The sequence below is a fragment of the Pomacea canaliculata genome, linkage group LG12 (assembly GCF_003073045.1).
Source record: "Pomacea canaliculata isolate SZHN2017 linkage group LG12, ASM307304v1, whole genome shotgun sequence".
In the NCBI taxonomy this organism is placed as follows: domain Eukaryota; kingdom Metazoa; phylum Mollusca; class Gastropoda; order Architaenioglossa; family Ampullariidae; genus Pomacea; species Pomacea canaliculata.
Window position 1 is genome coordinate 16,657,869 of NC_037601.1, and position 27,053 is coordinate 16,684,921.

The following is a 27,053-nucleotide window of genomic DNA, read 5'->3' on the forward strand; positions in this document are numbered from 1 at the left end:
ACGCATGACTTCAGTCTGTCACTCTTCGCCGCACCGTCAAAGCCCAACGATTGACCCGCCTTTCTCCTGGCCGCCACCCGTGTGACAGCACGCGCGCTCCAAGACGCGCGTCCTCCAGGACGACAGGAGACAGAGAAGTGGGGAGGGTTCGGAGGGACATGGCCAGGAGACAAGGCGGCCCTTTTGCCACTGGAGACACACCCCCGCGTAGCAGCCCTGCGCGCACGGACCTCTCTCTCTCCTCTCTCTTCTTCTCTCTCTCGCGCCGTGTCAACACGCCACGCACGTGGAGGCAGGCTGGCGCGCGGTCGCTATGGCAACACACCCCGCCGCCCGCCGCCATTACAATAGCGGCGCACGAGCCCCGGCGCCAGCCAATCAGAGACCTTAGGGTGATAATTGGCACGGTGATTGGCCGGCGTGATTGGTTTTTGATTAAACATGACTTTGGTATAAATGGCATCGGCGTAAATCAATGACCAGTTTCCTCCTCCCATGGCAAGGCTATGCGGAACTGATTTAAAATCGGTGCTTGAAAGTTTCCTCCCTATTTCCAAGCAGATTTCCTTGTAACCGGTTGCCGAGGAGGGCCGGCGGGTTCCGTTAGGAAATTGCGCTTCGCGTTTTTCGGAAACTGGCTCGAGGCTGAGAAAATTAGATACATAAGAACAATCAGCGAGCCGTCGGCCTTAGCAAAGGGGTGCGATACAACCCGAGTGAGCGCCTAAGGGGGGGTGGCTGTTGGCAGTAGGTAGTAGGAGGGGCTTGACATTAAGAAGAAAAAAAAAAAAAGGAAAGAGAGGGAGAGACGGAAGGAAGAAAAAGACAGAAGAGCGGAAGAGAGAAACGGAAGGAGGTGGCTTGAGTGCTGAGAGAAGAGAAAGGCAGGCTGTCCCGACTTCCTGAAAGAAGGACAAGTGGGTTCCAAAAGAAGATTCGAGGAGTGTGTGTGTGGAGTGCCTGGCGGTGCAGTTTGTCAGAGGAAGTGCGCGGAGGTGACTGAGCAGCGCTCACCCTGCGTCGTCCGGCTACCTACACCACGTCGCCATGCAGACGATTTCCCAACAGGAGTACTACAGAGCGTGTACCTTCACCAGCATTCCTGGCATGATGTTTCCGGGTACGTCACTTCCGCTTTTTTTCCACCCACTGCCGTCAGCCCCCACTCCCACCCCTTCCAACCTCAACCTTCCACCCCCCAGGCCGCTATTACCTACGTCATCAGTGCACCTTTAAAAATTCAGGGAGGCATTTTGTAAAAAGGTTGACATCTTATCGAAGTGCACTTGACTTGTGCTCCTCCGATGAGTTTTCAATTTATAAAATATCTTAGAATTAAAGTTTCCTCGTGTTAAGAAAATAAACAAGGTGTCAATGAGCTTGTCGAAACATCAAGCCACGATATAATTTCCTGTCTGTTGATCCAAAGGCCACCAAAAGAGTAAAGTTTTCACGTGGGTGGCAGTCATTTTGATAAAGCATCCTTCATTGTTCATGTCCGACTGTCAACCTCCTGTAGTTTTCACCTGGCATGAACTACAGTAGCAGTTTAAATAATTTCTCACTCAAGTCTAGAAAGAAAGAAAACATTACTTGCGATTTGTCGCATTCTTGAAGATTTCGCTTGTCTTTTCCTCTTCTTTTGTCTTTTGATATTTCTTGTCTTTCCTCATCTTTGCCACTGACAGATTTGAAAATCAGTTCCACAATGTTGAGAACTGATGAAAACAGACTTAACACATGTAGATGCATTTTTTTCCTTACATACTTCACAACTTTTCCAGTACCGGAAATCTTGAAAAAACTACTAGCCTCTCAACAACTTTGCTGGTTGTTTCGCAGTTGATTCATAATCAAGGTTCCGTTAATGTTCCCCACTCTCTCTCTCTCTGTCTGTGTGTATGTGAGAGACAGAGCATGCATATTTCCTTGAAGTCTACTGTTGCTTTCTCTCTCACCGTCAGGCTTACTGTAAGGTTTCCACATACACACACGCGCACGCACGCACGCACACACTTTCTATAATAGAGAGAGAGGGAGAGAGAAAGAAAGAAAGAGACACACTACGAGAGTTTTGGCATTACTGAGTGTTCGCGTGGTCTTCTGGCTGGAAACATTTAAATTCATTCACTAGTCAAACAATTTTCCTTTCCCTAGTTACCTCTGTCATCAGCTATACTTAGGTCTGTAAAGTACTGTTCACAATACACATCTACCCAAATGTCTGATTTAAAGGTACTAATACTATCAAATCGTTAATTAATAACAATTAAAAATAATTCTATCCAACAATTCACGAACGTTCCTGACATTTTAGTAAATAGCGCAAATAACAATTTTCTGAAATAAAAATAATCTTCTGAACATCTACATAAAATGAGGGAGTAGTTTATAAAATAAATGTCATTTTTAATGTCTCTGCGTTCACATAACTTTTAATTTTGTTTTCCAATGTTTTCTAAATAGGTTTCATTACATTTTTCGTTTAGTTTACTATGCCTGACTCGTTGAAATAAATAAGGTAACATTGAATAAGGTAGAGTTTAGTTTCTACTGGACTCTTACAAAATGTATTTTTCCTGAAACATTTTATTTCATGCATCTGTTAATATTCATGATATAAATAAATGATTTTTACAGAGATTTTTTTTCTCGTGGTTTACATTTTCCTTCAAACCTTTTATAATAGACAACTGCTATATTTTTCTGCCAGCTCGGGATGTGGGAGGCAGTTTAATCAGTTTTTTTCCTTCTCGGAGTTGAGCATGACCCCTTGACCTATTCTGTTTGTAGAATGGTCAGTGGTCAGCCGTACAACATATCAAAGACCTCCCGGTAGTCAAACATTTCATCTCTGGCCCCAGCAGCTACTGATGTTTATTTATCCCCTCATTCATACCTGCAGCTTTTTATGTGGAGTAGGGTTGACCGGTAGATGCGTACACTTCGCTGTCACTTGTATTCTGTTTACATGGCTATGCTGTTGTTTACCTACTAGTTCCAACAATTATTAGACACTGTTGCCGAGCGCGCGCACGCACGAACACACACACACACACTCACGAGATCAGACACCATTCACTCCAGTCATTTTCCTAATAAATAAGATACTTCCTATCTAGTACAGGTATCTGCCTGGTGACAATTACCTTGGCACGTGATTAATAATTAAGCATTTCAAACTGATGTGAAAAGTAATTGACAAGCTCTTATATTTGAATCTGCATAGTAATTTCCAACTGGCCAAATAATTGTAAGGGCCGTGTTTGTTCATGCTGTATAAGATACTATCAGGTAACGGAAATTTGTTGAACACCTGTTTCATCAACGAAAGTTAAAAATCGGCTTCGGATGACAAAACACCATTCAACCAGGCGGCAGCAGAAATAATGACTAGCTGCTTCGGTTGTGATTCAGATTCTTTAGCATCTGACTTGGACATCAACAACAAGTGGCAATGATGTCTGTGATTGGTCACGTGTCTCAACAGCACTAAGTCGACCTCTGCTGTCGACTATGTTCCTCTAATAAAATATTACTCCGTTATTGGTTCAGTGGCATATCCAGCTACTTTAGAGACTTATTCGTAGCTTGAACACACAATGCCTTAAATTGGATGATTTTCTTCGTTTTTCTGTTCATTTTCTATTTTATTTTGTGAGAATGAAACGTTCAGCGCGGGCTCAGTTTACGTCAAGTGAATGAAACAAACTGAAATATATTTTCTCTAACTGTTAATACGAGTATTGAACATTCATATATATTTTCATGTAATAAAGTCGCCAACTTGTGTTTTTTATGATCGCTCGTTCTCAGTGATTACCTTCTTCATCTGCAGATCCCTCGTATGGAAAGACTCCATGGACACCTCAGTCAAGTCCGCAGACTCAAGGTAGGAGATGCGAACAGACAGACACACCTGTCTTACTGGGCTTTACGGACTTCGTGAGCTCATACATGTTACTTTTACTATTACTGTGTGTGTGTGTGAATCACTCCTTGCTTTTATTACCTGTGTTGTGATAATGATTACGCGTTTGTATTCACCTGGACATATAGAAGTGTTTGTGTGCGCGCGCGCGTGAGGTAAGGTCAGTCACACTGATAAGGCACAAAATTCAGCATCAGAAACAACAATCCACAACATAAATAAATAAAACTAACAGCCTTTTGATGAAAATATAAACCCGTATTGATCCCCGACTTTATTCTACGCACAATCACCCTACTTGTAATCACAGAGTGAAAATTGCCGGAACTGACAATCGCTTCTCATTTCCCATTTCTCACAGAGAATATGTTGTTAGGCGCCATTGCTTCATCTAACTGTGGCCAAGCTCTCGGCAATAAATTTCTGTCGCTTTTGCCGCAACTCGCTCACCGTAGTGGGTGATGGTGAGATTGTAATCCTCCTGTGAACGAACGAACATGTTTGAGAAAACAAACAAACACGCAGCCATCCATGTATTTATTTGTATGTATATTCAGAGTGTGAGTAGATGGTGTGTGAAATAGCGAATGAGCAGTGAGTGAGTATATACTATAGCAGCGGAGGATTGTATAACAGCGAGCGAGTATCCAATATCTAAGCAACTATTGTTAATAATAAACGAGATATTGTACAATAGTGAGTGAGGGTGCAATAGCTAACACACTATTGTAAATAACAAGGGAAGGATTGTACAATAATTATCAAGTGATTGTTTAATAATTATTGAGAGACATTACCATAGCCATCAATCCTCCAATAACAAGAATATTATCGTACAACAGCAAGGAAGCGGTTTGACAACACCTAGGATGACTGTATGAAAGCCAACAAATGACTGTAAAGTAGTGAGGAGGTGAATGAGCATGTAAAATAACTGGGAAACGAAATGTAGGGCGCGTTGGGAGTCACGCTAATGATGGTGTACCCTTGGGCATAATCGGGTGTATGTAGAGAATACCCAGTGGAAACATAAGATGGTAAGTGAATGTGTAATGCAATTGAAAGTGTGTACAGGCAAGCTACCAAACAACTCTAGCAAAGCTCATGTCATACAGTAGTAATGAAAATAATAAATAGAACATAAATAGCGGGTTCTGATTGTTTTCCGGTGAGTACAGGCACTTTAAAACTCGCGACACCCAAATTAGAGTTCTTTAAGATGGTTAGCGATAAGAAAGAAATTTATTGTCAATGATTTTATTAGAATCACACCAGACTGTGTTCAAACTTGACCTGACATTTTTTTATTTGTCTTTTGACACTTTTAACACCGTCAATCACTTTAATCTTTACATTCTTTTAGTATTAATTGCCAACACTACTATCATCAGCAACATCATCACACAACACCATCATCATCTTGCACCATCAACATCATCTCACCAAGAAAATAAAGTATGCTGCTGTTATTCCTCGCTCTGCATACACAGAAAAATGTCCTTATTTCTGGAGAGTAACATCCATACCCGAAGGCGGACTGCTTTTTCTTGCGAAGGTTGTTGGCTCCCAGGAGGGACAAGATGATGACACATCCCCCCTAACCACCGACTTTTTTTTTATAAGGATATAAATCCAAATATTCCTATGATTGTCTCAGTATCGTTGTTTTATTTCAATATTAACTAAAACTGAACACAAATTAGTTGCCTGATACTAATGTCCTTGTGTCTTTTCTTTCATGGTCTGGTCTTGTGTTGCTCACATCGTTTGTTCACATGTATAATCTCTTTCATTTCTCTCTGTCATATACTCTCTGTTGTTTTTCCCCTGACCTTTTCCATCTCTCTCTTGACTGTTGATGTCGTGCTGTGGGGTTCTTGACTGCTTTCTTATACAGCCTCTTCCTCATTGCCTTTTGTATCTCTTTCTTCAATTTCTCTCTCTCTCTCACACACACACCACACACCTCTCTCTCTCTCTGTTTTAAAAAAGCTTAGGTTCTATGGAGCGAACAGGGAAAGAATTTTCATAAGCAGTTGGAGACTATGACTTACTCAAAAACATTATTTTAGAGACGCAAGAAATGTCCTTCCATTGACATTACTGCGTCCGACAGATTTTTCACGGAGAATGGTCTGTCAAGGAACTAACAAATACAGTAGTGAGTATACTAATGACCTAATAAATAAAGTAGTCAGCAAACAAACGACCTAATAAATAATCAGGAGACCAGCGACCTAATAAACAAGAGGTTAGTACACCAACGATCCAAGAAATAACATAAGAACAAACTAAGAAACAGTCTACCCATAGTCAGCAGACATACCACCTAATACAAAAAAGTGGTCAGTATACCAACAAGCAAATAAATAATCAGTATATCAACTGACTGAGTTGTCAGTATACACACAAAACTAATAACTATTTTTATTCGTTATGTTTTTCGTCTGTCGCCATTCATTTTGCTCTTCCTTATGACGATATTAATAATGGCGGAGGTGTTTGTACAAGTGGTAATTAATATTGGTGGGTTTTTTTTAAGGATAATTTATTTCGTCACCGTACGCTTCTATTTAATTATTTTGTTGCTTTGTTGTTGTTGAACGGTCCGAACTCTCTCTCTCTCTCACACACGCACAAGTCGCACAGCCGAAATAACAACGGAAGAAAAACATAATAAAAGGGGGAAAAATGAGAAACAGGGAGATAGGAACATGAAAGAGAAAAAAAAAAAGAGATGAAAACAAAAACGGAAAGAGAAAAAGAGAGAGAGAGGTCACAGGTCAGGTGGAATGAGAGGGGTACAGGAGAGAAAGACGAGGAAAGGACGAACAAAATCACGAGGGGGTGGATCCCCAAGTAAACCCTTGACTAAACTCAAAAGCCTGGCATGGCGGCGAGGCTCGGCACAGTCTTATCACGGCCTCCGCTCTCCTGAAGCCTCGACAGAGCTGCTTGCTTGTGTGTTTGTGTGTGACTCGCATATCTGGGTGCCACCAACATCTTATGATTTGACGGCGCATGGAAAACACCGCGGGTATCAGTGGACAAACTCCCCTCGGCAAGGAGTGGACGGTGCTAACACCAGGAGATCGATATCATTGACTAACTGCCAGTTCCACACAACCTCAAGCTGTGTGAAGGAGAGGGTGGGAGGAAGAGGGGGTTGGCTGGGGGTGTGGGGAGATGGGTGGGTGGAAGGGTGGATGGATGGGAAGGCTCAGCGAAGATGAGGAGAGGGGAGAATACTCTAATCTCCATTCCCAACAGGGTTATCGATTTCTGCTGCTGCTGCTGCTGCCGCCGCCGCTGACGACGACCACCACCGCCGCCGCCGTCGTCGTCCACGCCTCCACCACAATCAACACCTCCGCCCGCGACAGCATGAACCACACCACATCAGCTACCGCTCTACCACCACAATCAAAACAACGCCAATTATCAACAGCACCGCCACCACGATCTCCACTACTACCACCATCATGTCATCACCATTAGCTTTGAACACCGGAAACTGTCTTCAGAAATGGGAGAGGTCTCACAGTGGAAATCAAGTAGAAATGGGCACGGACGGACGGACAGACGGACGGACAAAGATACAGGGAAAGAAGAAAATAGATTGAATGAACCTGTATTCTTGTGGAAATCATTGAGCGAGACTCCGAGCACCATGCAATCAAGATGAGCAGTTTTCACGCTTTTTAAAGTATTTACATATTGTCTCGAGCTCTTACAAAGGACAAAAGTCAGGCCACCGATGCAACATCTAACAGCGATTGTTTTTACCAGTTTGTCATCCCTGTCCACGTGAGATTATTTAGCCACCCTACTCCGACAACCACCACCACCTATTCTGTACATGTTGCCTTCCCTGTGGAAACCCCTCCCTTTCTATTCGAGTTTCGTTATTGTTATCCTTATTTTTATCCTATTTTGATTCCTCAATTCTCATCTCGCTAACGGGTCATGGTGTTGAATATAGCAAAATACCATTTTCTACTGAACCTGGCGATATTTTCTCTCTTACACGTACAGGTGATGATAACTTTTCAATGGTCAGCAGGCGATCAGAACACTTGAATGTATGTGTTAGAGATGTCGACATTTGTACAATCCAGTTTTGGTCCTTGCGTAGGTCTTCATTTTTTTAAAGGAGACATTTTTTCGCTCAAAGATGTGATGTCCATGTGTGTGTTTGTGTGTGTGTGTTTGTGTGTGTGTTTGTGTGCGTGCCGATATGAAGAGGTGAGAAGACGAGTGGGGCGCGTGGTGGAGCGTCCATTGTGAAGGAAGTCAATCGATAGACAGCGCAGAAAGATTAATCGCCATCATTGATGACGGTGCTTAAGCGCCACCTAGTCGCTGGCCATAAGGGGCGAGAACTAAAACACAGCAACATTTAACCGGTGATTCACACAGCCACAATAGAGGGAGTGGGCGAGAGAACGAGCGAGCGCTAAAGTGAACGGTAGAACGAGCGAGCACGAGAGAGAGAGAGGTGGTGATGGTGGTGATGATGGTGGGGGAAGGGTGCTGTGACCCTTTAAAGTCGGGTACGTGGTAACACTAACATTGGTGACGCCGTGCAGCTTGGAAACAATGCAACATGTCGCGAAGTTGCAATATTGTGTATGGTAAACTTGAGTGTTTGGGTATGAGGCGCTTGACAAGTTATTTTAGTAAACTTGGCAATCATGGACAGTTTGACAAGGTGTGTGTGTGGGTGTACATATCTAAATAAAAAGAGAGGTAGATCGGTGCAGTGTACATAATTTTAAAACGATTCCTGTCTCGATAGATGGCTGGCAAGGCGTCATGCCCCGTGTGTCGTGCGTTTATGTAGTTGATCCGTGACCACTGTGTTATGTGTTTGTGTTGAAACACCCTAATCAGAGAATCTATTACCATGCTGCTGTTTGTTTATGCAGTTCCGTTGCCCGGAGCTGAGCTTCCACCAAGAAGCATGCAGAAACATCATTTCCCAGGTGAGTAGTTTTTTTTCCCCATCAATTTACACCTTGTATCCATCCATACTCATCCTCCCACTCACCCGACATCCATTTGTCCAATCGTTTCCTGACTAACAGGACATGGCTACTACAAAAACAACCACTGGCTCGCTTGTTGGTGAGAAAGTGCTTCTACAGAGAGGATTTCACACTATGAGGGGAGACAGAGGAGAAGGAAACCAAAGTATCTCAAGGTTTCCCCCTTGTGTGTTCAAGCTAATCTCATGGACTTGCACCTTGTACACACAATTAATATTGATTGAGTAATAATGAATGTGCGCTTTACCCACAACTCTAGGGTCATAATCTGAGGACTAAGCCACTTACATAACACTATAAACACACAAGAACACAACATGACCTGTTGACCAACACAAACTCAGATGGTGACGCCGGCTCTGCGAACAGATGTCACAGTGTCCCGAGACGAGATCCGAACACATGGCTTTAGACTGCTGGGTGGCGACAAGTGAATGTTGTAACCACCGCACTACCGGGCGCCCCAACATAATCACCTCTTCCATTGTTTCTCCTTTACTTCATATTTTAAAATTTCATCTTTTTTTGGATGATTGACAGCGAGAAAATACGAGATAATTATTTATAAGGCTTAAAATGAACTTAATGGAGCTATCTATCTGTTAGCCAGTTATAATTTTATCTCTGGTGTTTATTTGTCTATCAACACGTTTGCCTGCGCGCGTTTTTACCCACATCCTTCCACATGCATTCAATTGTGAGCACCAAGACAAAAACAAAACTTGTGTAGACTGCCTTTTTGCCGCTAGCACACAACATCCGGGTCTCCCTGGCAGTCGATGTAGGTGAGGGCTGATGCAGGAAGCGGCGGAGACTAATCAGCGCCAAAACAAGGCGTTTTATTTGCCCGCCACAATAGCTGTACACACCCGACTCTTGCCAGACCGCCGTGCCGGCTTCTCCCGTGGGAGGCTCTGGCAACAGCCGACGTTTACAAACATCAGACGCCGCGCGTCAGCTAACAGCTCTTAAAAACACCTCCCTGCGGACCGTTTGACTTCAATGGCGTTGTTGCGTTTCGTGTCGCGCTCGCAGGTCTGACAGCAGCGGGCCAGGAGGCCCAGTGGATTGTGTCGTCACCGTCGAGCTAATGGGCCCAGTCTACCCGCCGGCACCCATTGACGGGCGTTAGAGAAACAGCACGAGCTCATTCATACGGGTGGTGATCGCCCCCCCACTGACCATTGGCACCAGTAATCAGACCAGTATTCACCACAACCCCATTCTCCAGTGTGCACACGAGTGGAAAATTAAAACAGCGACCTTGGAAAAATACAAAACAACTAAGCAAAAAGCTAAATTAAAATAAAAAATGATAAAACAAACCAAAATAATGTCTCAAAACGTTGATAAACTGACTTTTAAACTTTATGTAAAATGCATGTATAGGTGTGATAAGACAAACATACACTTACCTTGCACGACGTATTACATACACACAAACACAAAACCGACGAGCTGCCGCAGATGACGAAGAGAATGAAGAGATTTGTAGGTAAATTCAGTCGAAGAGGAACAAGTTTACAGTGAGAGTTATAAAGAAGATGGCGGACGAAGACCGTTGCTGTTTTTAGTTTGCTCCCTTGGCAATAGAAAAAAAACTCATTTTTTAAACATATGACGTCTTTTTCTGCTTCTACTTATGACGCCTTTATCTGATTTAATATATGACGTCTTTATCTGCTTCAAGTGACGTGGAAGAAATGACGCACACAAGACGTCAGATACAAGACACCATTCGTACACAAAACAATACGAGAGCTACCACAACTCATTACAATATAAGAGATTGTTGTTCTGAAATATTTATTTTTCTTGTTTATTTTAAAGCTTGAATTATTAGTTTAGTTTCACTACTACTTGGCTGTAGGGGATAAGTTTGTATATTGATATTTCTGTGAATGACCAAGCTTACGAACTTGAAAGATTGGAATACTGCGCCGTTCGCTCAATCTGACGGATCAAATGTTGAAGCGAAGGAGCATGGAAGATGTACGATGGCTGACCCCGGGTGCACAGCGCGTCCCGTAACGCGACACCAGCATCACAGAAGCCACGCTCGGATCCGCACTGTTGCCGCCATGCGTGCACCCCGTAGAAGAAGAAACTCTACCCTCCACCCGAATACACCCGCGCGCGTGCCCTACCCCATGCTGTCTTCAAGGGCGAGTGGCCGCTCTGTCGTGAGTGAAGCCCATGACGCGACAGTCGCGTGGCGCCACCTAGTGACGGACAGTGGCGTGGATGAAGAGGACCTGAGGCAATGAGGGGTCAAGAGGAGCGGATGGATATCGGAGGAGGCAGGTGCACGAAGCGTCATAGTGGGACGTGAAGGTTAAAACACTCGCTTATCGCCACTGCAGAGGCTCTGGGTTGAGATCCCGTCTCCGGACACTCAGTATGTGACATCTGTGTGCACGGCCACATAGTACCAAACGACCTCTAAGTAGAAGCACTTTCCCGCCAGATCAACTATCAACCATCCCACCCACCCATCCAAGGTCCTGTTGGGGCCCTACCCGGCTCGTTCAAACCCTGCCGTGCTTGGGTTTGCCAAGGAACAATATTCAAACCATCCCTTTATTCATCCTCTGTTTTTGTTGTTTGCTGTGATGCCTGATGGTCTTGATTCAAGATGTTAAAAACAATTGAACAATAAGGGTGACTGTCATATCACCGACACAGGTGCGGTTTCAGGTGTGTTGATAATTGGTGAGCTGCGTGTAGACGCACTAGTTGCCTCCGCTGCCTTCATTGTGAACGACGGCTACTGACCAATAACAAGGGGTGGGGGTAGGGGGTTTCTATGAGTCTGGCACCACCACCACCACCTCCACCACCATCACCACCCCCGCCTACATTATCCCGCTTCCAGCTTCCCCGACCTGTCCCGACGGGTCCGTTGGAGAGCACACGCGCCAGGCACATTGAAGCGCGTGCGGTTATTTTCATGTGTGCGCACGTGCACTGCTGATGACCCTTGATTCCTCTCTGTCTCTCATCTCTCTGTCTCTCTCTCCCTTCCTCCACGTCTCTGTCTCGATGCTGTCTCCTCTCTTCCCTCCGATCACATTTCTGTCAGCGGTGCTCTCCCATGCAGAAGGTTGGACAGTGTTTTCCGCGACCGTACATCACCCTGATGAATTCAGCACCGCGTTCGGGGAAGGAGAGAAAGGGTTAGCGGTGGGCTAAATTAATGGATGGAAATCACTATTATGTGAGACAACAATCGCGCTAAGAGGAATGATACAAGCGTGCGGTGCGCATGTTGGTACACTGTCACTGCTGTGAAAACACGACCTTGCACACCAGACCTGTGTTTGGGGGAACGAGATGGTGGTGCGAGGGGTAGGGGGATGGGGTGGGAGTGTCCTATACGCAGCCCAACAAATTTCAGGGAATTGTAAACGGCGAGAAATGAGAGAAAAAGAGGAAAGAAAGGGTTGTATGTAACTGAGAGTGAAGTGCTCAGTAAATGTGTTTTTATCTCCACGTCCTCTCTCTCTCTCTTCTTTGTCCCCAAGAACACTAATATTAATTGAACTTATAGCCTACTTCCTTGTGTACAGGTGTGTTTAATTATCAATATTTATATATTATTTATTGCAAGGTTTTTAATGTTTTTCATCGTCACAGATGTGTGGATGTGTTTGCGTGTGCTGCATGTATGGAATTGTGTGTATGTGTAGGTGCCATATAAATGAATATTAAAAATTTTTCCATCTAGCTAATTAAAAATATCATTACAACTATAAAGAGTAAAGATAAAAATCCAGTTTTTAATGAAAGAAAGGGAAACTGATCGTTTTTTTAAAAAAATGTGAAAGAGTGGGATGGATAGAGAGATCGGGTGAGCAAAACGAAAAACGAACGACGAGTGGTGGAGGGGGAGCAATAAGAACATCTGCTTGTCTGTAATAATAACAGTAATTTCTTTTGGTTGCTTATTGATTAATCCGAAGTTAATTGGTGTCTTTTCCCAAACAAAACAAAACTTTTCCCACACAACACAATGTAGTCCACAAACGCGGACCGCATGAATACGGATATATAATTATATATATGTATATTATATATACACTGACACGTGGCTAACAAGGCTTTAACCTCTGAACTCTGTTAAGCAGACGATTCTCATACTTCAATTCTTTAATACAGATTTATCATACATACGGAGAAAGAGAGACAGGTGAAAGGATACGAAGAGAGAGAGAGAGGAAGAAAGAGAGAAAGAGAGACAGGTGAAAGGATACGAAGAGAGAGAGAGAGGAAGAAAGAGAGAAAGAGAGAAATAATCCTTCCGGTAGAGTAGGAATCTGTTCATATTAACATTGTCAGTTTTATTTGCAGGTTACCATCCCAACTCTCTGCCTGCCATCGCCAAATCAACGTTAGACAGCGCACACGCACCTTGGCGACCTCAAGGTAAGCCAGTCTGTCATATGTTACAGTCCTGCCATGATGGCAGTTAGATTGTGTTTGATTAAACTCATCCCGATAATGATGCTAATTACAATTATCAGAGTGTCTGTACTAACAGCTCAACAACAGGATACTAACTCTATGTCAGAACTCCAGTACTAAGAGATCGAAATTATTTTTACGGCGTCCATCTCTACCTTTTATTAATTATATTTGAATGTTTCAATCTTTATATGAGAGAGACTGAAAACTTTATCTGTATGGCACATGAGCTAGTAAACAAAAACAGTTCATACTGCTATATTTGTTGTTTTTTGATGGGTTTATTTTTTTTGCATGAGCATCGACACAAAGTTACTCAAACACAGAAAGAGCACGTGTCCTACACACTCTTTTATATTCAGGGAAACATCCGTTACGACAAAAAGATAATAACAATAGTAAATAAATCACAAGTGTATGGTGCAGGGGGAGTGTCCAGTCAGCCACTAACTCACCGAAAAAAACCCAACAACAACACCAACGTGGCCAGTCATAAACACACTGCAACACGCACACATCCGCACAGTCTACGTGTGAAATGTTCAGACATAAAACTACATTACATTAAAATACGTTAATGTTCACTTCATCGCGACAAAGCCTCATCATAGCGGGGTGGAGGAGAGGAAATGAAACAAACCCACCCGGCAGCACCTTGTTCTTTATGCACGTGAGGTGAGAGGCTCAGGGTAGCGAGGGCGGAGAGTGGGAATCGAATGGAGGGTTGTGGAAGGTTAGACGTGGGAGGGAAAACTGAATCAAACCGAAGGGACCGGAAAAATTAAAATGCGAACAATACACAGCGAGAATAGAGAATATTAGTGATTTTCAGCTTTATTTCTATTTATACCGACACTGGACACGTCAAGGACAATATCAGGTCCTGTCAGTCTCTTGTTTGTGTGTTTGATAGAACGTCTGCACGCCACACAAGCAGGGAAACTTAACTCTCTCTCTCACACCATCTCCCTCCCTCCCTAACTCGCAAATAAATCACATCGCGCGGTTTGTATGCGATTATGCACGTGCCATCATGGGAATGTTCACGTGCGCATGGAAATATGTTTGTGCCAATGAAAATTAGTTTTTTTTAAATGATCGGTTTATTCAAAGCCTATTGCCCAGAGGAGGGACAATAAGTGTGGAAAAACATGAAAAGCACAAAATTGTCATCGTTAAAATACTGTAGAAGAATCAGATATAAGCTTTATATATGCTTAATTGATTCATTATTATTTGTGCTATTATTGCTGCAATTTTCCGTGAGTTGGAGAGAAAGAGTTGGGGGTTGGGGAGTAAGGGGGATCGGAGACAGACAGGCCTGCAGACAAAGTGTTGCTCTCATCATGAGTATTGTCACTAGTCGTCTGCTGATCGTCCACAACACCGAGTGATGACGTGTACCGACAGGTGCTTCTCACATCCGGGTACTAGCTTTTCGTGTCAGCAAGTCAGTCTCTCTGTTTACCCCACACAGTGATAAAACAATGACAGCTGTTGTGTACAGGGATGGGCAATCGGGGAGAATTCAGAAACAGATTATTTCCTTTCTCTGCATCCTCCGGAAACAGACCAATACTTCCCGGTGTTCACACATCGTTAAAGAAAATGGGAAACTAAATGATTGGCTTAAATGATAGATACTGACCTCCTACTAAACCGCTTCTCTTCAAAATTTCGTATTTCAAACGAGCCATTTATTTACTAACGTGTCTGCGCGTCGGTCAACGTTTCGTTATTATTGTCTTCCACATAATTTTCTTTTAAGTAACAAAAAAGGATGAGTGGAGGAGGTCAATATACATCGGAAACATCTGAGATCCAGACTACTCACTGCATACTTCTGACCACCACTCTATTAACGGGTTGTGGCCATGTTTCCAGGCGTTTTGACGATTTTAGTAACTTTCAGGAGGCAGTGTGTTCATAATCATCTAGGAGGACAAACAAAAAACACACTATTACCTTCATCCCGCTTCTATAAGTAAAGTTTTTAACAGGTAAGACTTCCAGAAAAACATTACATCAGTCAACCATGAGTGTTTTTAAACATCCGAATATCAAAAGAAAGAAATGGCCACCCACGGTGCTGCAAGTGCTTAAATACAAATACAAATACAAATAAAAAGTACTTTTTTCTTGTTCTATCGGGATGGAGGCTGTTACCATAGTAAGAACGTGAAAGGTGCACATATCCTTGACAGCTCAGAGGAAAAAAAGTCCCTCACACTTCCTGTTGTTGCTACCATAACAGCAGAAACACTGAAAACTAATCGTAATGTATGTTCCTAAAAAAAAAAAAAACACACACACACACACACAAAAATCAGAAACATCAAAAACTGTCGTGTATCGTGTGTTGTTTGCAGGAGCGATGGAAGCCAGGATACCACCCCCCCCCAAAAAAAAAAAAAGAAAAAAAAAAAGAAAAAGAAAAAACAACAACAACAAAACAGAAACCTCTCCTTGTTTTCTGCCTGTCAAAATTTCAGTCACGTCTGTAAACAAACGATTGCAAGTCACATCCGCTAACAAGTAAAGCAGATCTGAAATGTCCACATCCGTTATTAACAATCCATTGGCTTATAATAACAGATTTTCTCGTAGAAACTAAACATTTGTTAGCTTCCACGATTTCGTGATTAAAAAAACTTCTCATTGTTCACGACCAATGAATGACTTCGAACCATCCGTTCTTTGTCGACTGTCTTCGGTCCGGCGATGTGATGCCACTGCCGGCCACAAGTCTTCAATCACTCATCAAACGACAACAATCATCTACAGGCGGCCGTTGTCGTTGTCACACGTGGTGCTGAGGTCCTCCTTGTCGAAAGAACATGCACGAGAGTTTTACCTCAATTCTGAAATTTTTTTAGTTAACCGTCAAGGAAAATTTTTTTTAGACGTTCCGCCACATTTGTCTTGTTAAGAACCACCTTGAGTGAGAAAACAGTCACGGATCGGGTGTAAAGTTGACTGAAGAATAAATAGAAAAGATACTGTAGAGCTATTTGCTCCTGATTTGATTTCTGTCCATAAGATGAAGAAGTGGGAGGGAGGGGAGACAGGTATTTCACGCCAAGTCAGCACCTAAGGCTATACCACGGCAAAGCAAGAAAAAGAAGAACAAAAACAACAGCAAGAACAAGAAGATGATGAGATGGAGGAGGATGACGATAACAGTCTTCACCAACTTCCAGGAAGTTGACTAACATCACAGATTTCTTGTCCATTCCAAGCGGCTGAAGGCCGTTTCAGGAAGCGAACGTTGTCCCCAGTCCTCCAAGACTCGCTCCAGCTTCTCACGTCGCTCAGACGTTGGTGTTGAAAGCCGTAATCGCGACGAGCATCACGTGATTGACGAGAGGTTCCTCATGGCCTTGCCAGGGGCAGTAATTTCAAACACATTTCTCCCCAACCCAACCCACCACCACCACCCTCTACTCTCCTCCCCCTTCAGGCTCGTGCAGGAGCGGTCACGTGGTTGAAATAAACAAACCGTCAACACGGCTGCGGCATATCAAAGAAATTAACGAGCTGATGTCCATTTCAAAGGACAAAAAAGCCGCCCCCGTCACCGCACGGCTCGCGGCCCAAACAAAACACGTCTTTTTGGGCGCGAGAGCGAGATGGAAGCCCAGACAGGGGAACTGGAGAAGACCTTTATGCGGCTGTCAGGTCCCGCTAAAAAGTAATCAAACCTGGCTACTTAGCTGGATCCGGCTCGACACAGCGGCGGTTTCCGATTTCGAATTTGATGATGGGCAGTGCCATGGCGGGAGCGTGGATGGCCGGCATGATTTCTCGTTCCGCAATTAAAGGCCGAACGTGGGCTCGGAAGAATTTATCGAAATCTGTAAATAAAACCCTGGTTTGGTTATGAAGGAGAGAGGCTTTGTCTCAGAATGAAGGCTTTTGCAAGCGAGGTCCTTGGCAGAAAGGCGACCGGCCATTCGATAATTGTTGCACGCGCACTTACTGCCACGGCGCATGCACCGTAGCGGCAAGATTCACTCAACCATGACGAGATGGGAAAGAGCGTGAAACGGAAGGGAAATACAAGGTTGAGAGAAAAAAGATGGAAAGGTATTACGGGGAGGCAAGGGGGTCTGAGTGATGGAGGGGAAAGCGGAAAAGTGATTACAATGATTCTATTGGTATGCGAGGCTGAAAAGAAAATTTGTGCTGGGATCCCCCCACCCCCGACTCTCCTACCCCGGTTAAGATCAACCTTTCTAGATATGAACCAAACACTACAACTGCGTTACAATTTAGCGACCATAGATCGATCGCGTGACTGATTTTGATCAGCTTTTCCTTCGATGTGAGAGAAACTGACTCACCACAATCGTCGCTGTCATCACACTTCAACTCTGCTGCTTTGTTGACTGTGTCCTTGATTTATTCTCACCTATTCCCCACTTTCCCCATCACCAGGGCTGACTCAACCTTTTGACAAATCAGTGACCATAACACATCTTGACAATTTCAGTCCATTTCGCCCTATCCTCCTCATCACCTGGTAACAATAAGATGTTCTTTCACTTCATGGACTCCTGGCGCGGACTTAATAACGAGGGCGCCAGACATTCTAACACTAACTGCGGAGCAGACGGCATGTCGGGACACGGACTGCAGTTAGAAGAAACACAATTAGAAATACAAAGCAGAAAAAAATAAATACGCTGTACTGAGAAATAATTAGTATGCAATCACAAGATTATTTGTGCCATCATCAAAACTTTAGCTACTGGCGTGGTTTGATATTTATCCTACATTGAATTTGTAAACAAGCTAAATTTAATGTGCGATTTGTTCACGAATATTTCTCTGGACGTGTGTTGCAGGGTCGGGCCAGATCCAGTTGTGGCAGTTCCTGCTGGAGTTGTTGTCCGATTCGGCCAACGCAGGCTGCATCACGTGGGAGGGGACCAACGGCGAGTTCAAGCTGGTCGACCCGGACGAAGTGGCGCGGCGCTGGGGCGAGCGCAAATCCAAGCCCAACATGAACTACGACAAGCTCAGCCGCGCGCTGCGCTACTACTACGACAAGAACATCATGACCAAGGTCCACGGCAAGCGCTACGCCTACAAGTTCGACTTTGCCGGCCTAGCGCAGGCCATGCAGCCGGCCACAGGCGACCCCACCGCGTACAAGTACCAGCAGGACATCTTCATGTCTCCGTACCACCCGCACCACCCGGCTCACCACCACAGCCCCAAGCTCAACTTCATGAACGCTCACTCGCCCATTTCCAACTCCCCGTCCGGCCTCTTCGGACCTCATTCCGGGTACTGGCCGTCGAGCACGGGTAGCAATTTGTATCACAATATGACGAACCACCCGGTGTCGCACCCGGCTTCTCACATGCCACACCATCTCGGGGCGTATTATTCGTGACGGTAAGCCCCCAAACCCCCAACGCCACCACCACGTCACGAACCTTTTGTTTGTGCGCGCGCGCGTGTGACTTGGCCAACGGGTCCAGAGGGACAACTCGACATGAAACACCGGTACTGGCAAACTGACGCCGCCATGTTCTCAAACCTACTCACACATCTATCTTGTACCCCCTTTTCTCGCCTAAGGTCCCAGACTAACCAGCCTTGACCAACCAAAGAAGACTGTGCACGCAATCAGTCACGTGACCAGGAGGAGTACGTCCAACGTCTTGCTTTACGTCCCAAGGGAAACCATTCCAAAGTCGTGAGAACTAGAGACCGGAGCATGGTCCCTCCTGTGCCACGGTCTGTTTCTTCAAATACTCAAGTGCCGTTGACATGCTTGTGATGATCAGAAAGCCTTCTGGGAAGACTTCACCCGCTTGACGTCACATCCGTGAGTATGTGGAGGGTTGGGTGAGGATGCTGGGAGTGGGGTGGGAGGTGATGGAAGAGACCAACGGCCTGCTGACAGGTGTGAGGTGAAACGTGCACTTGATGAAGATGTTGCGGTCGTTGTTGGAATGTTGTGATATTTGACTGACGCTGTCTGGCGACCTTCACCTTTCTGACCCTGGTTCTGTACGTCACAACTGTTGCTAACGAAGCTGATTGCTGAGCACGTGGTACCGGCTCTGACATAAACAAAAAGTATGGTGCTGAAAGTTCGGAACTTGCTCTTTATTTTTTAACGTGGCAGTGTCTGCGAATGTTGGATGCACGAGAGGAGTATCGTATGAAACAACACGTGACTAAAGGCTTACGGTTGGTGCTTTTGGACAGTTTTCTGCAGGAAACCATGAAACAGCTTCTGGTATCACGGACAAGAAAGTGTCCAGTGTCTTGTCTTCTTAAATAGGAGACAAAGTGTATGAGAAGGACTTCCAAAAAGCCTTTGATATTTCACAGTTGACCCTGGGTACCCTATCAGCGTACAGTCATAATTGAACCGTGACTCTTTGCCAGGTGATACCCAAGGCACAGGTGCACAGAGATGTCTCTTTGAAATGTTACCTGTTAACCACTCACATATCTTTGCAGCCACAGACTGAAAAATAAACAACTGTCGTTCTTTGTGTGCACCAGCAAGCTCACAGTCAGCTGTCCATGCTCTGATTGTAGCGGAGGATGGACTGACCACTACTGTGGCAAAGTGTCACAGAGTTTTAACAATCGGTGTTCATGATTTTATGAATGGCTGACGGAGGTATATTTTTACATACGATTAATAGACACATATTCATATATCTAAAAATATATATATTCTTCCCACCAAATGTTGTGAGATTTTGCTGATTTTTTTAAAAATTGCAGTGGCTGTAGTGATTTGTTCCAAATGCAACAGTCAAATTTAATAATATATTTTAAGGGTTTGGTAGTAGTCAGCTGAAGTCGAATAGAATTAACGTTTCTTTTTAATAAGAAATTATTTTGAAGGTTTAGTTAATGAGTTGAGCAAAGGCTTCGTCTTTTGTTTCACTCAGAACATTTTACAGAAAAAAATTTATGGCATAATTTTCTCTTACATTCCTGAGTACAGTCACTTTTCAGAATAGTTCGTGGCATAATTTTTCTCTTACATTCCTTGGTATAGTCATTGTCCAGTTTGTAGAGGGAGCAGCACATGGATAAAGCAGCTGATGTCCGAAAAGGTTCGAGTCCAATAAGATCCTTACATTTGTAAGCACAGCTCATCTATTTAAGAATGAAAAAAAAGCTCTTGCCAAAGCCCAGTGAACATAAAAGTAGTTTGTTCATACGTGTTGCTCACATGCGGATTGTCGTAGGACTTCGGTTTACGAGGTCTAGAAGTTCAAATTTTGCTGTCATCGTCCATCTGTGTGTGTGTGTGGTAGTTTGTACCCGAAAGGTCATGTGCTTAGTCTGACTGAGCAATGAATGTAGTCACAGAAAACATCCAATTTGCATTTTTTTTTTATTTGGCTGGTCATATCAGTAACCCCATGCCCCCACCCCAAAAATATTCTTAATTGTTTTAATCCCTATTTAAAGTACGGGAGGGTATTCAGATTTGGTGTTGGTATCTCCTTTGCAAGCTGAAACGAGATCTTTTCGTGATCTTTTCCTACATTTCCCGCATTTTTCTCTTGTAGAGTTTGAGTTCACTGCTAGGCGAGAGTTTATTGTCTGGTTTATCACGCCGAGAGTTGACTAGGTGTCCAGACCATCATTCTTAAAGGACAACACGAGTTCAACATTTTTTCTTTATAACTATTTTTTAAAGTTTATTTTAAAATAATAATTCTCAAAATATGAGTACATAATTATGCTTAACTATGCTAATGGAATACAGCCCTACAGATTGAACTTTATTTAGAAGCTTTGACTGAAGTCAAAAGAAAAGAATTAAAAGGTCCAAACCGAATTCACTCGACAGACAGTAAAATTTAATGGGCAACAATCACGGTCATTGCAGTCTACTTTGTATTATTATTATTATTGATTCTCTGTTACTAAATAGATGCATTCAGTTAAATGTTTTCAGACGTATTATTGTTCATAAAATATAAACACTTTTGAAATGTCTTTTTCTAAGATAAACTCTTGTAATTTTTTTATTTGACAGATGGCTAATTTCTATCACACTATCCAGACTATCTTACTAACTCGAGACCTCATCACTGTCAAGTCTTTCCCGCTAACTTGAGGGTTTGTGAGTTTCTAGTCTTTAAAACTAAATTAAGGGTTTGTTAATTAATCGTCTACTCCATCACACTAAGATGGACGAACTGATGGAAAAGGAAAAAGAAGTTTACGAATAATGTTTTGAGCATCGTGCGCGTGGTATGAATGTGAAGAAAGCAGCACCGTCTGCGCAAACACGATCTCGACAGACTTCTCACCATCTCGCATTTTCTCGCCGACCACCATACGAGACGATGAAGGCAGCAGTCATTTCGTCTGGGCCTTGATTACAAAAGTAGATGGTGCTGGCCGCCATTTTCTAACCTCATAAATCCTGGTAGAGACCCGAGACTGGTGCTTCTCAGTGGTCATAAATCCAGCCCAACCCCTGGCCAACAAATTGACAGAGACCTGAGCGCTACAATTACTGCGGGGAAATGTTAGCCCCCGCGCGCGACACACTCAAAGGACCCGGATCAATAAACTGATTTTCTGGATTCCTCGTCCGGGAGAGCTTTCAGTGTCCGCCGATAGGTATCTAAACTGGCGGAAGGCGGAGACAAGAAAAATATTCTGCGATTAATTTTCTTTCCTCGGCCCTGCTTGAGACCCGGGGTTTATCTGGACGGGTAGAAAATTGGATTTCCTCCTAGTCCCGGCCCCAGTCGGTGTCGCTACACAGCCTCGCGCGGCTATCGTGGACTGGAGTGCCTTGCAAGTCCATATCGCTGGTTCTAATCCGCCCTGGGGAAGAAATAAATTGTCCCCCGACGAAACCCCACCTCTCTCCGCTGATAGGGTCGCACCCCCGCGCAGATGAAGAGTTGTCTTTCTTGCCCTGGATGATCTGACGTTACAAGCAAATGAATACTGAAGTCTGAGGTTTCACAGGATTTTTCTTTCTCTCTCACAACAACAGAAAGAAAGTAGTAGAAGGAGAGAAATGGTTAAAGACAATAGAAAACATTCAGATGTATTTGTTGGCAGTAAATTAACAGAAAAGAAAACAAACTGAATCGTAATTTAATGTTTTAGTTCCTCTGACACGTCCCATTTGTCATTACTTTACATCGAGAATAATCAAAGATTAAGCTTCGGTACAACAGGACTGTCGATTATGCCCAATAAACTACAAGTTGTTTAGGGAAAAGTAAAAACAAAACCCAGAAAGGAAAGAAAATTGTGTGAACATAATTTGATAATAACAGTCGTCAACGACTTGCTGATGTTTTTATTTTCATTTTTAACATGTTAGGATTTCGCAGTCACAGGGGAAGCGATTAACCGCCATTATCACACACAGACACTTACAACCACAGGGCAGGCACTTATAACTTGAGGTCAGGAACTTGTAACCCCCGGGGTGAGGCACTTATAACTTGAGGTCAGGAACGTATAACCCCAGGGGCAGGAACCAACACACTTGACGAAATGTTCTCGACATTGCTCTCAGTTTCAAGCTTGTCAAAGTTTTGTTTAAAATGTTGTGGTCGTGGTGTTGGGGGGATTTTGAGGGTTAATAAGACAGAGTGAGATGGATTTGGAGGCTGAAGTGTTAAGTACTGTCGCTTCTTTCTCGAACTTTGGTGTGTGGGTGTGGGTAGGTGGATGCGTGCGCACGTGCGTGTGTTTGAACTCACTGACGTATGAGGTATTCACTCCAAGTGTCTGCCCTTCCTCTATTGCAGTTGCGTCCAATTAATTTCTGGATTATCAAACAGGAAGTATCTAGTCTGGGATGTCTGATTCATTTGGATCGTTGAGCCTCACGTAAATAAAGCAAATAAATAACCAAGCAGCAAAACAGCCAATTACACAAACAAATTGATGTCGGAGGTAGTAGTTTCCGATGAGAAAAATACTTTATACAGTTAATACCTGGACTTTTTTTTTCAAATTTAGCAGTTTAACGATTTCTCTGTTGCAAAATTGAAGTGCAAGGACAAACGACCAGTTTAGCTTTTCCCCCATTTCTAGCGTTTAAGTAAAAAAAAAAAATTTCTAGCTTCATATGTACAACTTGCTAATGAAGGTGATTAAATATAAAACATTGCATTTTCTTAATTTTCTTTGTTTGGTTTATTTTTTGTTTGTATGTTTATTTGAGACGATTTGCTTTAATGATTTGGTTGCGATGATGTGACGAGGTATCTCTTTACTTCAAACTTATACTTGACTCGTCTTTGTGATTTTCTATGCGTAAATGGAAAATGACATTTATCTATTTGTACAACTTAAAATGTATATAAGCTCATTTGTGTAAATAAGGAGAACTGTTCGACAAAGTACTTTGTATGTAAAGCATAAATAATATATGAAATGTATAAATTAAGTGGCAGAAGGACTGCCATTTGAGAAAGGGTGACACACGGCTTGGTTTCATTTGAGAAAGGATGACAGATGCCTTCATTACAATTTTTTGGAGTATGATGACTTCTCTTTCGATAATTTTTCATAACATGACATTCTTCAAACTTTTTCGACTCATTTGTTTTCTTCACACTATCTTACTCTCTTCCTGATCTTCATTAATTATCTTCTACCGCTACTTCGTCGTACTTTCGTTTCTGGCATTTTAGTTTCTTATCCCTCCTTTCTCTTGACTGAAATTCCTAATTTATTTTAAATCTCTTTTCTTGTTAGTTGTTTCATTTTTTTTTCTATGTCGCCTGCTTTTTTTTCATGTTATTGGCTCCATACATCTCTCTTCTCTCCGGTCTGGTTTTTCTTGCATCTTCCCATCTATCTGCATTTGTTTCCGATTTCTTTATCTCTCTTTCGTGAACTTTTTTCTTTACGTCCAAATTTTTATGGTTTACTTTCATCTTGTTACATATTTTGTGTCATAGTCCAGTTCCATTTATGACATCTACTGTTTTTTCTTTGTTAATTTTTTTTAAAACTCTTCTGTATGTAATTATCACCATCTGCAATATTTCCGCATTATTTTATTCCACTAATCTTTCGTTCTTCATATATTTTTTTCTTTTTCATTCTGTATGGTGCCGAAACACCGATGTTTACTAGCAGGAGAGAAAACTCGTTTGTCAGCCAATTATCTGAGTGACTTTCCGGAGACTGTTTGCCATCAGCATCACAGGTTGTGTCCTCTTCCTGAAGGGTGGACTCACCCGGTACCACCAAAACAAATAACAACGTCATCCGAAAAATAATATCTAAGATAAAGTTCTAGACATTCCCAGACGAAGAGTCCATTACTGACCCCATTACATCAGACAAGACAAACGATTGTCTTTTCTTGGGAGAATCTTTTCTTTAAAGAATCTTCTCGTAGGCGGCGCGAGTTGGCCAACGACGCAAAGCAGGAAATGTTTCTTGATATCTTGCGAACTCTGTGAATGACAGACGACAGAAACAATGGCCTGCAGCCTGCAGGGCAGTCAGTTTTTGACCTTATTGCATCCCTGAAGTAAATTACCAATAAAATTACCTTCTGTCTGTCTTTATATAGAAATTATGTACGTTATGTTTCTATCCATCCACGTCTAATCAATAAAATAGCATCATCTGTTTAACAAAATATAACATTACAACTGGAGAAAAAGGTCTACATAATTATTTTCAAAATAGAAAAAAAAATAATCTGGTAGTTTATTAAGAATGTGAAAGATGAGAGAGAGAGAGAGAGAGAGAGAGAGGAAGGAAGCGTAAGGTAAAGGAAAGCCAAGAGAGATAAATGAAATAAACTATGAAGGAAGGGGAGAGAAAGAAACAGAAAGAGTACAGATGGAAGAGCGAGTTGAACCTGAAGAAGCAGCCTAGAAGATAGACAGAGGGAGAGAAGGAAGAAAAAAAGAAGCGAAGTAATGAGCTAAAAATGAAAATGTTGGGAGACAGGGTTGGCGAGAGAAACCGGAGGAAGATGAGAATGAAAAAAATAATCGCGATAGATGGTGGTGATGAGAGATGCAGATAACGACAACGACGATGAGATATGATAATAATGAGTAGGAATATGACAATATTGTCGACGACGATGACGAAGAAGAAGAAAGGAGGACAAGAATAATGTAGAGGAAGAAGAGAAGGATGTTGGGCAGGTGATGGAGGAAGGTTTGACAAAAGAGAGGATACGAGCTAGAGAAGAACTCCGACGACTGTGACAAGGAAGAGGAAGAGCGTGAAGAGGGGACAAGTGTGTTGGGTGGGAGGTGTATGAGTGGGGGGAGGAGTGAAGCTCTAGGAAAGAGAGTATAAATTATCCGAATAAATCAAAACAAATAAAGCGTCATTGACGTCAGCCAAGACAACGGCGCGCGCGGCGGTCAGCACAATGCATTATTCATGGCCGCGCGGTAATGAAGTCGCTCAACAAAACGCTGGCCGCCGCCCCACGAACACCGGCTTCATCCCCTACCCCGATCACCACCCTCCCCACACATCCGCACCCTTCCACGACACCGACCACTCATCCGTGTCCGCTACCGCGCTTTTGAAGTGTCCCCGCTGCGGTCTCCGCGCGCGAGGGTTTTCTGCTGCACTCCGAACGGAAGAGGTTCAAGGGCCGTCCGTCGGCAACCCTTTGTTGGTACCCGGTTCAGAGGCTGGGGCAAGTCTGACGTTTTTCGGCCCAACCTTTACGTAACCTTCGCATCACTCTCTTACACCGGCCAGAATTAAGGAAGAACTCTTACTAACTTTTACCGTAGCAAATCCGCTGATTGTATTTTTCGTCCATACAAAGAGATGATTTTTATTTTTTTCCTTACTTCCTTTTTTCTTCTCTCAGCTGAAATTTTTTTTAATTTTAAAGAGTTCAACTGACAAGGAAGTAAAGTATAAAACTTAAGCCAAAGCTCGAAGGACATAAACAGATCGCGGGACATCGTGGAGAGATTTAAAGACGTTGGACCGAGGGTTCTGTGGAGGAGCGAGGCGTACTTCGATGGTTCCTTCGTGGCCTCTCTTGGCCGCGCAAAGCTTTTAACTTTCTCTGGCGAATGGAGTCTGCGCGACTGTGATTATTGAGCACAGTGGATGGCCATCGCTGAGGGAGGGGCCGGCAGTTTATTAGCCGTCCTGTGTCGGCAATATTGAGACCAGGCCACATTAGTTAGCGGGCCTTGAATTTGGTCATCGATTAATGCCCCCCCTGACCTATGTCCTGTCCTCTGTTTAAGTTCATTTCATAATATTGCCTTTTCTTATCCAGCATTGCTCTTCCCTCCCGGTCCTCTTTTAGCGCCTGCGCTGACGGACTTTGTGTTTAGGCCGCCTAGCCATAATCGATATATCCACCATTCCATTCCGTCTTTTTCGCTTAGAGACTCGCCAATAGGAGTCGTCTATGTATGGAGGGAGAAGGGACCAGTCCCTATGCAGTAAGATTTATATGAGTTACGCTCCGATCTACGTAAGCGAATAGCAATACCGAGCCACGTAGCATCACAGAGCATACGATAGCATTCTGTGGTAACGAGTATTAGTCGGACTTGTGACCAAGTCTCGCGGCGTGGAAGAGTGACGCGAGGCACAAGCGTGAATGATTTAACGGTTGCTGC

At 43.4% G+C, this 27,053-nt stretch overlaps 1 protein-coding gene and 1 long non-coding RNA gene across 2 annotated transcripts; one reads left to right on the plus strand and one right to left on the minus strand.

The window, feature by feature from the left end:
• Positions 1 to 63: 63 nt before the first annotated feature.
• Positions 64 to 23,896, plus strand: LOC112576700 (transcriptional regulator ERG homolog). Its single transcript, XM_025259352.1, has 5 exons — positions 64 to 1,120; positions 3,839 to 3,892; positions 8,860 to 8,916; positions 13,330 to 13,404; positions 18,291 to 23,896. Exons 1-5 carry the CDS (start codon positions 1,048 to 1,050, stop codon positions 18,842 to 18,844), a joined length of 813 nt encoding a protein of 270 aa, XP_025115137.1. The 5' UTR covers positions 64 to 1,047; the 3' UTR covers positions 18,845 to 23,896.
• On the minus strand, positions 4,169 to 12,715 carry LOC112576702. Its single transcript, XR_003101882.1, has 2 exons — positions 10,395 to 12,715; positions 4,169 to 4,412 (listed from the first exon to the last, which is right to left on the minus strand). It is a non-coding gene; the product is annotated as an uncharacterized LOC112576702 (long non-coding RNA).
• Positions 23,897 to 27,053: the final 3,157 nt, after the last annotated feature.